Here is a 13,207-nt window from a genome sequence, read left to right as displayed (position 1 = left end):
GGGTCTCAGATTGCAGAGGATGCAGGTATGGCTGAGAGACACCCCCTCCCATGCCCAAATTTTGTGCACTAGGCCTCTAGTGTATATATATATATATATATATATATATATATATATATATATATATATATATATATATATATAGCCAGGGACCAGAATGTCGTAACAACCAGAAACCAGAACAACCAGAGGCTATGACGCCCATTGTGGCGAGCAAACTGGCCCAATTTGGGGGTGGAGCCAGCCAGCCAAACTCTTGAGGACCCTCCCCCCAGCCAGCCCCACCCCTGATTGGCCCCCCCACTCCATCAGCCTGCAGCCCCTCTCTCTAAATGGCCTCAGCCTTGATTGCCACCCCTCATCCCAATAGGGGTCAGGGCCAGCTGGCCAACTGCCTGCAACCCCTTCTCCCAGCCAGCCCAATTCCTGATGGGTTCCCATCACCCCAATTGTCCCCCAGCCCCTCCCCCAGCCAGCTCCACCCTCGATTAGCTCCCCCCCACACACACACTCTGATTAGGGGCAGGGCCTGCCAGTCAACCACCCATGTCCCCTCCCCCACTTGCCCCCCCACCCCAATCAGGGCCAGGGCCTGCTAACCAATTGTTTGTAGCTCCTTCCCCAAGCTGGCCTGGTTCTGATGGAGCCAATCTCCCACCATCTCCTCCTCCTGACAGGCCCAGCCCCAATCCGCCAATTGGGACCCAGCTGGCTGGACTCCACCTGTGTATGAATTTGTGCACTGGGCCTCTAGTAAGTATATAAATTCTTTGGTTTATCTTTTCTTGTCCCTCCAACCCCACATTGAGGTATGTCAATCTGTCCCATGCCTCCCTGCTTCAGGTCTTATTTTGTTGGTCAACTCATTTTGTTCATTAGATTTCACAAATAAATAAGATCATGTGATATTTGTCTTTCTTAGTTTGGATTATTTCACTTAGTATACTATTTTTCAGCTCCACCAATGCTGTCCCAAAGGGTTAGAGATCCCTTGGTTTTATAGCTGCATAGTATTCCATAATATAAATGTCCCACAGCTTTTTTATCCACTCATCTACTGATGGACACTTGGGCTATTTCCAAATCTTAGCTATTGTAAATAATGCTGTGTGAACATAGGGGTGCATATATTCTTCTGATTGTTTCTTTCTGTGGGGATGGGAGGGGGTTGGGATATATTCCTCAAAATGGAATCACTCGATCAAGTGGAAGTTCCACTTTTAATTTTTTGAGGAAACTCCATACTGTTTTCCAATCTGCATTCCCACCAGCAGGGCACTAGAGTTCACTTTTCTCCACATCCTCACCAGCACTTGTTTGTTCATTTTTTGATGATAGCCATTCTGACAGTTGTGAGGTGATATTTCATTGTGGTTTTAATTTGCATTTCTCTGATGATTAGTGACTGAGCATTTTTTTTTTCATGTGTCTCTTGGCCATCTGTATGTCCACTTTGGAGAAATGTCTATTCAGGTCCTTTGCCTATTTCTTAATTGGATTGTTTGTCTTCCTTCTGTTAAGTTGTATGAATTCCTTATATATTTCGGATATTAACTCTTTATCAGATGTTTCATTGCCAAATATGTTCTCCTATACAGTGGGCTCCCTTTTCATTGTGTTGATGGTTTCCTTGTTGTACAGAAGCTTTTTATTTTGACATAGTCTCATTTGTTTCCTTTGCCCTTAGTTTCCTTTGCCCTAGGAGATGTATCTGCAAATATATTGCTATGAGGGATGTCTGAGATTTTGCTGTCTATGGTTTCTTCTAGTATTTTTATGGTTTCACAACTTACATTTAAGTATTTTATCTATTTTAAGTTTATTCTTGTGTATAGTGTAAGTTGGTGGTCTAGTTTCATTATTTTTGCATGTAGCTGTCCAATTTCCCAATACCATTTATTGAAGAGACTATCTTGATTCCATTGTCTACTCTTGCCTCCTTTATTTATTTTTTATTTTTAAAATATATTTTATTGATTTTTTACAGAGAGGAAGGGAGAGAGATAGAGAGCTAGAAACATTGATGAGAGAGAAACATCGACCAGCTACCTCTTGCACACCCCCTACCGGGGATGTGCCCGCAACCAATGTACATGTCCCTGACCGGAATCGAACCTGGGACCTTTCAGTCCACAGACCGATGCTCTACCACTGAGCCAAATCAGTCTCGGCTCTTGCCTCCTTTAATACAACTTATTTTACATACATCTTTTAAGGCCCTGGCTGGAATGCCGGGGCCTTATACCAAAAGGTTGTGGGTTTGATTCCTGATCAGGGCATATACCTAAGTTGTGGGTTGGATCCCTGTTCAGGGTGTTCAGGAGGCTGCTGATTGACACACACACACTCTCTCTCTCTCTCTCTCTCTCTCTCTCTCTCTCTCTCTCTCTCTCTCTTCCTGTTCAGGGTGTTCAGGAGGCTGCTGATTGACTCTCTCTCTCTCTCTCTCTCTCTCTCTCTCTCTCTCTCTCTCTCTCTCTCTCTCTCTCTCTCGTCTAAAAATCAATACACATGTCCTTGGGTAAGGATTAAAATAAATTTTTTTTCAGAACCGATGGGTCTTGTCTTTCTAAGATATCCTCAAGAAATGAGAGAATTTGAATATTTTCATTCTCTAACCTACTAAGGTTTATATCCTATTAAATATTCCAGATTAAAAAAAAATCTCATCAGTTTGAGAAGATAAAACTTTCAAAAATGTAGTGCATATTCATTCTACATCAGAAAGTCTATTACTACTACTCATCATATTAATAAAACAAAAGAGAAAAAATCATCGGTGCCTAACCTTAAGTCACAAAAACTTCATTTTATGTGTTCTAAAGACTTTATAGTTTTATGTTTTACATTTACATCAATGATTCATTTTAAATTAATTTTGTATAAGATGTGAGGCTTAGATTGAGGTTCATTTATTTTGCATATCAAAGTCCAATAGTTTCATTTCTCCACTGAATTGCCTTTGGAATTTTCTCTTGCTTCTCTTACATTTTTCTGAAAGAGATTGTGTAGAATTGGTATTATTTCTTCTTTAAATGTTTGGTAGAATTCACCAGTGAAACCGTGGCGATTTCTACTTCAGAAGGCTTTTAAACAAGAATTCTTTAGTTGTTAGAGTACTATTTGGACACTTAGATCACCTTGAGGGGGTTTTGGTAGTTTGGGGTGTTGGGATAGGAAACCCATCATGAGCTCTATGCACTCCTGCATGCTCTAGGTATGCCCAAAATGTAAAGCTCTGTTGATTCTTTATCTGGGCCCTTTCTCAGGACTGTTTTGCTGTGAGCATCACTGAGCTAACATCTCCCTCTCAATACAGAGCCAGTTTTAAAAGAGATAAATTCCCTGAATTCAGTGCTCTTTGGGGCTATACAAATACATTACATGTGTAACATCCATCTAGTCTTAGCTCTATTGCCCCTATGGCCTTAGGAGTTATGTACAAGCCATGCAAATCAACATAAAACAAATGATGCTTGCTGTGCTGTGAATAATAAACTCCTTCATCTCTGACCTAGGAGTCTTGTGTCCTCTGCAGCCTCCATCAAGCAATAATAGGTTAACTAGTTAGCTTGTAAGTAGGGTAAAATCTCAGACCCTTCATAGTTCTTGACATACAGTGCCAAGACTGACCAGCAGACCCCGATTGACAGATGAATGGATTACTCTGACACAGTGTTTGTTGTGAAAGGGAGGCTAAGGGACTGCCTGGCTATAGCAACCAGACAGCCTCGATTGCCTGACTCTTTAGCCTTTTATTATAGCAGCAGTATGAGATAAAGTTTATCTTTTAGTTACAATCAGTAGGGTAAGTAATCTGGGAGGACACAAGTGTTTGTAGTGTCTTTTAAGCAAAGACACCCAAAGATTTAAGCATAAGGATTCCAGTAGACACCTGTGGGTCTGCTATGCACAGACTTGTTTGGAAAGGTCACTCCCCTAAACCAGAATTCCGATAAACAGGGCAGATGGCCTTCGAACACTTCCCTTTTATCAGAATGTCCTCCTTACAAACTTTCCAACCAAGTCTCATGCTTCCCCACAATATTGTTCGCAGGAAATTGGTTATTTAATTGACAAATTGTCATATTTATATTAGTAGTCATCCCCTCAACCCCCTACATAGTATTTCCTTACTGTTGTCCTGCTAATGTCTGCAGAGTCTGGTATCTCTTTTTTCATTTCTGATGTTAATTTGTGTTGTCCATTTTGCCCTTTAATTTTGCTAGAGAATTATCCAATGTTAATAATCTTTTCAGAGAAAAGTTTTGGTTTCATTGACTTTTATTTATGGGTGTTTTTTTAAAATATATTTTATTGATTTTTTACAGAGAGGAGGAAAGAGGGATAGAGAGCTAGAAACGCCGATGAGAGAGAAACATCGACCAGCTGCCTCTTGCACACCCCCTACCGGGGATGTGCCCGCAACCAAGGTACATGCCCTTGACCGGAATCGAACCTGGGACCTTTCAGTCCACAGACCGACGCTCTACAATTGAGCCAAACCAGTTTCGGCTATTTATGGTTTTTTGTGTGATCAAGTTCATCATTATTATTTCCTTCCTCCTGCTGCTTTGGGGTTATTTTTCACTTTTAAAAAAATTCTTAAGTTGGAAGCTTAAATTATTGATTCAAGACTTCTCTTCTGTATAAACATTTAATGCTGTAACTTTCCTCCTAAGAAATACTTCTGTTTCCTCTCACAAATTTTGGTATGCTTATATTTTTATTTATAGTCAATTCAAAATATTTGGTAAGTTATGGTTAGTTTGAAATTGATTTTCATGTGCTTATAGATTCTTTCCAGTTATTTTTCCATTGCTGGTTATGATTAGAGAGCATACTTTGTATAATTTCAATTCTTTGTGATTTGTTATGGTTTTTGACCCAGGATACGCTCTATCTTGATGGTGTACGTGCAACTTGAAAGAGTGTATATTCTGCTGCTGGGTCAAGTGATCTAAAAATGCCCACTACTTTAAAGCTGTTGTTCAGTTGTTCTATATTAGCTGATTTTCTACTAGTTCCATTGATTACTGAGAGAAGAATGTTGAAATCTATAACTATAATTAGGGGTTTGTCTATTTCTCCTTTTGGTTTTGTTTTCCCTGTTTTTTTTTTTTGGTTTTTTTTATCTGCAGCTTGGTGTGTATATTTAGGATTGCATGTGTTCTTAGTAAATTGAACCTTTTCTGTTTCCATGCTTTCTTTATCCCTAGTAATTTTCATAACTTTAAAGTCTACTTTGATATTAATATAGTCATTCCAGCTTTTGTTTGGTTATTATTTGCACGGGTATATATATACTTTTAGACCCATCATTTTATTTTAATTTACCTATTGAATATGTCATTATATTTGAAGTGAGTTTCTTGTAGAGAGCATGTTTAAAAAATATGTTCTGGCTGAAACCAGTTTGGCTCAGTGGATAGTCGGCCTGCGGACTGAAAGGTCCCAGGTTCGATTCAGGACAAGGGCATGTACATTGGTTGTGGGCACATCCTCAGTGGGGCGTGTGCAGGAGGCAGCTGGTCGATGTTTCTCTCTCATCAATGTTTCTAGCTCTCTATCCCTCTCCCTTCCTCTCTGTAAAAAATCAATAAAATATATTTTTTAAAAATGTTCTGACTATATCTGTCTTTTAATTTGGGTATTTAAAACATTTACACTTATTGAAATTATTGTTGTGTTTGAATTTAGGTCTATCTTTTTTTGTCTTCTGCTTGTTTTTGTCGGTTTTTAATCCCTGTTTTTCCTTCCTTTTTTCTTTTGGGCTATTTGAACATATTTTTGTACTTCACTTTAATTTTCCTATTGTATTTCTTACAAAACATTTGCATATTTTGTTTTGTTTTGTAGTTATTACTGTAGATTTGGTCTCAAATTGATTATCGAAATTTCTCCAAACAACAAAAAAAAAACACCTCAGACTTGTTACCACTAAATTATCCAGAGAATGTTTCACAAATCATTTTGTGTTTTTCAGAAACTTAGAAGCATGAATAGACTGTTGAACCTCAGAGGGAAGGTAGGGGAGAGTGGGTGGGAAGAGATCAACCAAGGAACTTGTATGCATATATGCATAACCTGTGGACACAGTCAGTGGGGTGTTGAGGGCCTGGGGTGGGAGTGGGGAGAGAGATGGAAGAGGTTAATGGAGGAATAGGAAGACCTATGTAATACTTTCAACAATAAAGATCTAAAATAATAATAATAATAATTTCAGGTTTTCTAAGAATTTCCAGGTAAATGCACAGACTTCTAAGGGAAACATATTGAAGGGTGCAATGTTCATGCTAACGTGTAAATCCTACTCTCATTAGTTCAAATTGGCCTTAGACTTGCATATCTTCTATTTTCATCAGACTTAGCTTACTTTACTTGAGATCATGAAAAACTTCCCTAAAGCAAGCTCTTCTGCCTGGATTCTCTCTCCCTGTTAGCAATGCTTTCTTGCTGAAAGCCAAGGTTCAAATATTGAAGTGTGCCGAGGTGCCCACTTAATTAAGTAGGAATTAACATTATTATACATATCAATACAAATAAACATCTTTTATATATTTCTAAAGGAAGAAAAATCAAAATCTTCCCCCCCCCCCCCCAAGGATGGCTCTGGACAAACCATCATTAAGAAATAAAATAAAAAAAATTAAAAAAAAATCATTATTAACAGAGAAAGAAAATAGAAAAGTTTTGATCTTTAAATAGTTTATAGTATATACTCATCTTTCGGTAATCTGTAGTGACATAACTCCATGTAAACATTCAGGAAAAGGGGAATGCTTTGTCATGACTTATGAAATAATAAATTTGGGCTCTGGTTACTGAATTTTATTTACAACTCTTTTATACATTAGTTAACAATTATCTTCATTTAAAAAAAAATTTTTTTTAATATATTTTATTGATTTTTTACAGAGAGGAAGGGAGAGAGATAGAGAGCCAAAAACGCCGATGAGAGAGAAACATCGACCAACCGCCTCCTGCACACCCCCTACCGGGGATGTGCCCACGACCAATGCACATGCTCTTGACCAGAATCAAACCTGGGACCTTTCAGTCCACAGACCGACGCTCTACCACTGAGCCAAACCGGTTTCGGCTATCTTACTTCCTTTAACAATAGCTCTTGAATAACAAAATAAATTGTCAGCAAATTCAACCATAAATTAAAAAATTAAGTGAAAAATACTCTTGAAGTTTCATAAACGCAAGCGTAGTAATATATTTGTATATATATATACTGATTACAGTGTATGTTCTTTGTGTAAGGTAAAATAAGATTATTCCCTTGCCATTGTTGCAAGTTTGTAAACTTTACGAAAGGTTTTACTATTTTCCCCAGCTTAATTAATGTGCACTTCAGTTGAACACAACAGACAATAATGGTATTATTAGTGAGCTGTGGTAAAATAAATGGTCATGACCACTCATCAGATCATGTAAACCTAAAATATGCCCCAGACCTTCCAGTCTCAACCTATAGATCTCATTATTAAATAATTTAGAAAGAACTATTAGAGATGACTTCATGAGCAGGCTGAACTTTGCCACTTTGCCAGTCACAAATGCATATATTTTTGCCTTTAAAAAGAAAAAATAAATAAATAAATAAATAAAAAGGGAAAAACAAAAATAAAGCCATGGATTTTGTTGTTGTTGTTAATCCTCACATGAGGGTATTTTTTTCCACTGATTTTTTTAGAGTGGAAGGAAGAAGAGATAGAAACATTGATGTGAGAGAGACACATTAATTGATTGCCTCCTACATGCACTCTGACCAGGGCCAGGGATTAAGCCTACAACCGAGGTACATGCCCTTAACTGGAATTGAACCTGAGACCCTTCAGTCCATAGTCTCATGCTCTATCCACTGGGCCAAACCAGCTAGAGCAAGCCATGAATATTTTTAAGTTGCGCTATATTATTTTAACTATTTAACTAAAAAGATTAATTACCGTATTTTTCGGACCATAAGACGCACTTTTTTCCCCCCAGAAGTCAGGGGGAAAAGTCCCTGCGTCTTATGGTCCAAATATAGCCTACACATATACTTTAAAAAAAAAGTTTTTTTACTTGCCCAGCTCTGTGTGGTCTCTGTGTGCTTGCCCGGCTCTAAAATGGTTCTAAATGCTGCTGTTTACTTTACAGGGTTGATTACATGTGTTTATGACTGTGATGTTGGGTTTTAATGCACATAAAATATTTTAGGACACTATTTGTTTCAGAATCTTTTTTTCTTCATTTCCCTTCTCTAAAAACTGGTGCGTCTTATGGTCCGGAGCGTCTTATGGTCCGAAAAATACGGTACCAGCCGAAACCGGTTTGGAAGGTCCCGGGTTCGATTCCGGTCAAGGGCATGTACCTTGGTTGTGGGCACATCCCCAGTAGGGGGTGTGCAAGAGGCAACTGGTCGATGTTTCTCTCTCATCGATGTTTCTAGCTCTCTATCTCTCTCCCTTTCTCTCTGTAAAAAATCAATAAAATATATTTAAAAAAAAAAAGTTTAATTACCAGATCAGTGCACCATTTTTTTTTTTTTTTTATCCTCACTGGAGGATGTGTTTGTTTGTTTATGTTTTAGAGAGAGAGGAAGTGAGAGGGGGCGGAGAGAGAGAAACATCAACTGGGGATCAAAACCAAAATCTTTTTGGCAATACTGGACGACACTCCAACCAGCTGAGCCGCCTGGCCATGGCAAGTGCACCAGTTCTTGCTTAACCATGTAATACCTTTGAAAGTAGATTAAAATAATCTTAAAAAATAAGCCAGAGGTAAAAATGAATAGACCTGAACAGCTTGACAGAAATGGAATAATTTCCAATCAGTGACCATTAATGGGCATACTCATTTAATATAGCAGGTTTTAACATTCATTTAACAATTCTTTAAACAGGCACTTGATAGAGTACTTTTTAGCTATCATATTCAATAGAGAGGCATCACAGACACAAAAAGTATTACTTTATTATTAAGGATTCAAGATGGCAACTACCGGTACTTAGATTCCATTGCCAATATGGATTATAACAAATCCAGTGAGTATTTTGTTTTTCAATTATTCATAGAAAATTTAATCCTGATTAAGTATCCTTGGGCAGGAATTCATAGGTAGTTGATGACTGAAACCAACATTTATGTGAAATGTTTCTATTAATTTAATCTGTGTATATGGCTTAATTATGATTGGGGATTCAATGTAAAAGAAATGAATTATATCAGGATTAAAATTAGTACCATATGGCACAGTATTTTTTCCTTCTTTCTTTTTTAACTTGTAAAACTACTTGTCCCTTTACCTAAATGCTCAGGTTTTAAAACCCTTTATCCTTAAAACACATGAAATGTATCTAATTTTATTTTTCATAAACTGTCCAAAACTCTTTGCTAATCAAACTAAAACTGTAATTAGAGCAAAATGTTAGAAGAAAATGGAGAAAACCCCACCCACAAATAAACAAAAGCTTATTCATTTAACTATGAATATATATTATATTTATTTCCTGAATTTTACTTTCAATTCCTTTAAACTCCAATATGAAATGCATTTTCTTTAAAGCATAAAAAAGCAGTTTTTAATCAGTATACTAAACTGATTTCATAACTGGACTTAGTTCAGATATGCATAAGAAAGTAATCATTTAACTGATTACTTTTTATAAGACTATCAAACCTGAGTTAACTATCGACATAAAACAAGGCATTATAAGCAGTGAATCTCTTACCAAAATATAATTCTTTTCCATCTTTATTTCCATGTGGAAATCACATAAATCACCTTATAACAATACTCTTCAAAGTTTAAGTATTTTTCAAAACATTTCATTTATTTCCTTTTTCAGTTTTGGTACTGCTTAAATGCAGTTGTATAAATAACATGCTCTGTTTTCTATGTTCAATTTTTCATACCAAAAGTATGAAAAAAAAAAAGTCAGTGTATTTGGATCCTTATTGCACTCTGTTTAATCAATTCACTTTTCCTTTAAGAAAATCAAGTATCAGAAGTGAGGCCGACTTTTGTGTCCAGAGGATATGGTCAGTGGTAGTGTTACTGAGGAGAGTGAAGAAACTTCCCAGTACAGACTGTGGGACAGAAAGAGTCTGTAGAGAATAACCATGGAAATAGACTGGCAAAGGATAACACCTATTGTAATAATCTGAAAAAAACAGAAAGAGAATGTTTTTATTGCATGCAAAACAGAGAATTCAATTAATCACAAACCTGTATGTACTTTATACATACATATAAGATATTGCCAAAATAGGCTTACAGTTGTTCATATGGAAAATAGCATCATCATTAATAAATAATATAATAAACCCTGGGCTTTGTGTACTTACAACTGTAAACCTACTTTGCCCCACCCTGTATATGTACACACACTATCCTCCATCTCGCCATGGGTATATTTTATCAAATTCATTTTCAATAGGAAAATATGACTAATGTTCAGACCTGTGATTGTTCAAAGGTTAAATTCCTTTAACATTTTATAGACACTAAAATAAGACAGAAAAGAATAATATGCTATGCCATTCTCTCCTTACGGTGCATACACTACGGAAAGTAATGAGAAAAACCAGGCTCCTGGCTAATTTAGCAATGGGAATAAAACATGCCCCGGAGTCCTTTAAAAAATCCTCAAGTTGCTTCTCTATTTTTGCAGACCCCCTTCCTGTCTACTTACTCTTTGTAAATACCTTAGGCTCAAGACACATTTGTGAGTTCAAGCAAATAGTGCATTGCTTTGAAGGGCTTTTGGCAGAACTCCACTTTGAAATGATAGAGCTGTTCACCAACAAGGTAGGTATCAACACAATCAAAATGTGGCATACCCGAAAGTGACACTCCAGTCCAGTCTGTTAAAGCAACTAGCATGATTTTTATAAATCTATCTTGATTTTTACTATTACACAGCAAAAAAGTTTGTCATATTTCTTAACAAAGATGTGTTATGAATCCTCTAATTTATGCATGGCACTATGAAATAGGTTACAATATGCATAACAAAGCTATTTTCCATCATTTTGCTTATAAACCAAATTTAAAAATTTGTCTTTTATATTTTAAACTTCTAAATTATACCCTCCCCTGTTCGGCATTTTGTTTCATAGTTTTATTTTGAAGAGCTCAAGAAGCCTCTGAAAGGATAAACAGACCCAATAACAATTACCAAAAATATTTTGCTCATATATACTACTTACCTTATCTCTTTGGTAGTCATTAAACATGAAAGATATGCATGCAAGAACTGGGTGGCATAAAAACCACAAGACACAGCCCTGAAACAAAAGAAAAGTAAGTCAAGTTAAGTGAAGCTATGTCTTTATTTTCAGAATGTACCAGATAAAACACAGTTCGCATATTTAAGAGGTCTTAATTGAAATCAACTAGACTTTAGAGAATTTGCAATAAAAAGGTAGAAATAAATTTGCTGTTGCTACTTTGTTCCTAATCAAATTTTCTACAGTATTTAAAATCTTAAATCTACATTTGGACATTCTGATACACTATGAATACATTAAGTAACAAATTAGTAATTGAGAAAAACCAATGTACAAATGTATATTTCTATAAAAAAAAAGAATGTATATTCATATTTTTAAAAATATATTTCTATTGATTTCAGAGAGTAAGGGAGGAGAGAGAGATAGAAACATCAACAATGCGAGAGAATCACTGATTGTCTGCCTCTTACATTTCCCACACTGAGGGATCGAGCTCGCAACCCAGGCATGTGCCTTGACCAGAAATTGAACTGTGACCTCCAGGTTTATAGATTGATGCTCAAATACTGAGCCACACCGGCCAGGCAGTACAGTCATATTTGTGTGTGATATAAACACACACACACACACACACAAAAAAGAAATTGTGAAAGAATACACAAAAAAGTGACTGATGGTGGTTACCTGTTTGAGGGTGTTAGTACAAAAGAGAGTCGAACTTGGCAGATAAGAATGGAAAGCTTTTTAACATTATACTTTTCAAAGATCTTTTTTCTATTTTTCTCAAAACCTCGGCAACATATTCTCTTTTCCAAAATTAAATTTGAAATAAAATAATAAGTTAATAAATAATAATTGTTGAGATGCTTAGTATATTAAAAGTAAGAAAAATAAAGATGTAGAAAAATGTGATTACTATGCTACCATTTATATAAAATGGAGGGAAAAACATACAATTATATATTTAAAAATTCTCTGGGAGGATAAATTAAAACAGCAGTGATTACATGAGGTGATAATTGAGTGGATGAAAGACAGCGAAGAAACATGTTTTGCTACTCTTTAAATACTTTTGAACGTTTGAACCCATTCAAAAAGTTAAATTATAATATATAAAAATAAATGTTTAAGTTCAATGAAAGACTTTGATATTGTTTTAAACATAAAACAAAGAAGAAATTTGGTTTTTAAACATCTTAAATACGTAACCACTTTTCAAACAATAAGCACTGCTTTCCTTGTAAAAATCTGGAAGGGAAATGGCCCTTCCTTGCTTGTTTGGTGCTCAGAGCCTGAAGGTGTTTTTGGGCTGCAGCCACTTTAAACTGTGCACCAGAAAAATAAAATAAAGGAGTCTGGCCCTTCTTCCCCCGCGGCCTCTGACTCCTCAGAGGTTTCTATGGAGCAGGGTGGGCTGAGGAACAACTCATCAGAGTGCTATTAAAGTTGCCAAAATGAAGGAAAATGGATTCTTTCAATCCGACAGGAAAACATAACCTTCTACGGAGGAAGGCTTGCAGAGTCACTGCCCAACCTCTCTCCTGGTCTTCCCTTTTATTAGATGCGTATAGAAAAAAAAAATTAACTTAGCTTTTAGATCTCACTATCATATGAAGGGCAGTGTGGGGGGAATAAAGTGAGCATCTCATATGGAGGTAGTGAAATGGCTAAAACATAATATGGACTCAGCTTCCTGTTCCATCTGCTTATGCCAATGGATAGCTCCTCACACTTTGTTTTAAATCACTGCACAATTCTGAGTAACAGTATCTAGTAATAGTCAATTAGTGTTTTTTGAGAAATGTAAACTGTATTCTAATTTTTAAAAAATCTTAAATTCTGATACTACAGAAAATGTCAACTCCCTACTGGTAAATAAATCATGAACCAGACAAAAATGACCTGTCAAAAATTACATGGAAACCACTGTTCTACGGGTTCTATAAAATGAGGATAGTATCATCCACATGTCATAGGT

The 13,207-nt window shown here is 36.3% G+C and overlaps 1 protein-coding gene across 2 annotated transcripts in view; it reads right to left on the bottom strand.

Moving 5' to 3' along the window:
- Positions 1-8,834: 8,834 nt before the first annotated feature.
- Positions 8,835-13,207, bottom strand: part of GPR180 (G protein-coupled receptor 180) — a 31,977-nt gene continuing 27,604 nt past the window's right edge. For both annotated transcript variants that reach the window (XM_045588735.1, XM_036457342.2), the window contains 2 exons: positions 11,206-11,283; positions 8,835-10,157 (listed from right to left, as the gene is read on the bottom strand). In XM_045588735.1, the coding sequence (XP_045444691.1) occupies positions 9,999-10,157; positions 11,206-11,283 (237 nt within the window). In that variant the 3' untranslated portion in view covers positions 8,835-9,998. The remainder of the gene's footprint in view (positions 10,158-11,205; positions 11,284-13,207) is intronic.

The sequence above is a fragment of the Pipistrellus kuhlii genome, unplaced genomic scaffold (assembly GCF_014108245.1).
Source record: "Pipistrellus kuhlii isolate mPipKuh1 unplaced genomic scaffold, mPipKuh1.p scaffold_m20_p_3, whole genome shotgun sequence".
In the NCBI taxonomy this organism is placed as follows: Eukaryota; Metazoa; Chordata; class Mammalia; order Chiroptera; family Vespertilionidae; genus Pipistrellus; species Pipistrellus kuhlii.
The sequence above is the reverse complement of the archived record's forward strand: the minus strand, read 5'-3'. Positions and strand labels throughout refer to the sequence as shown.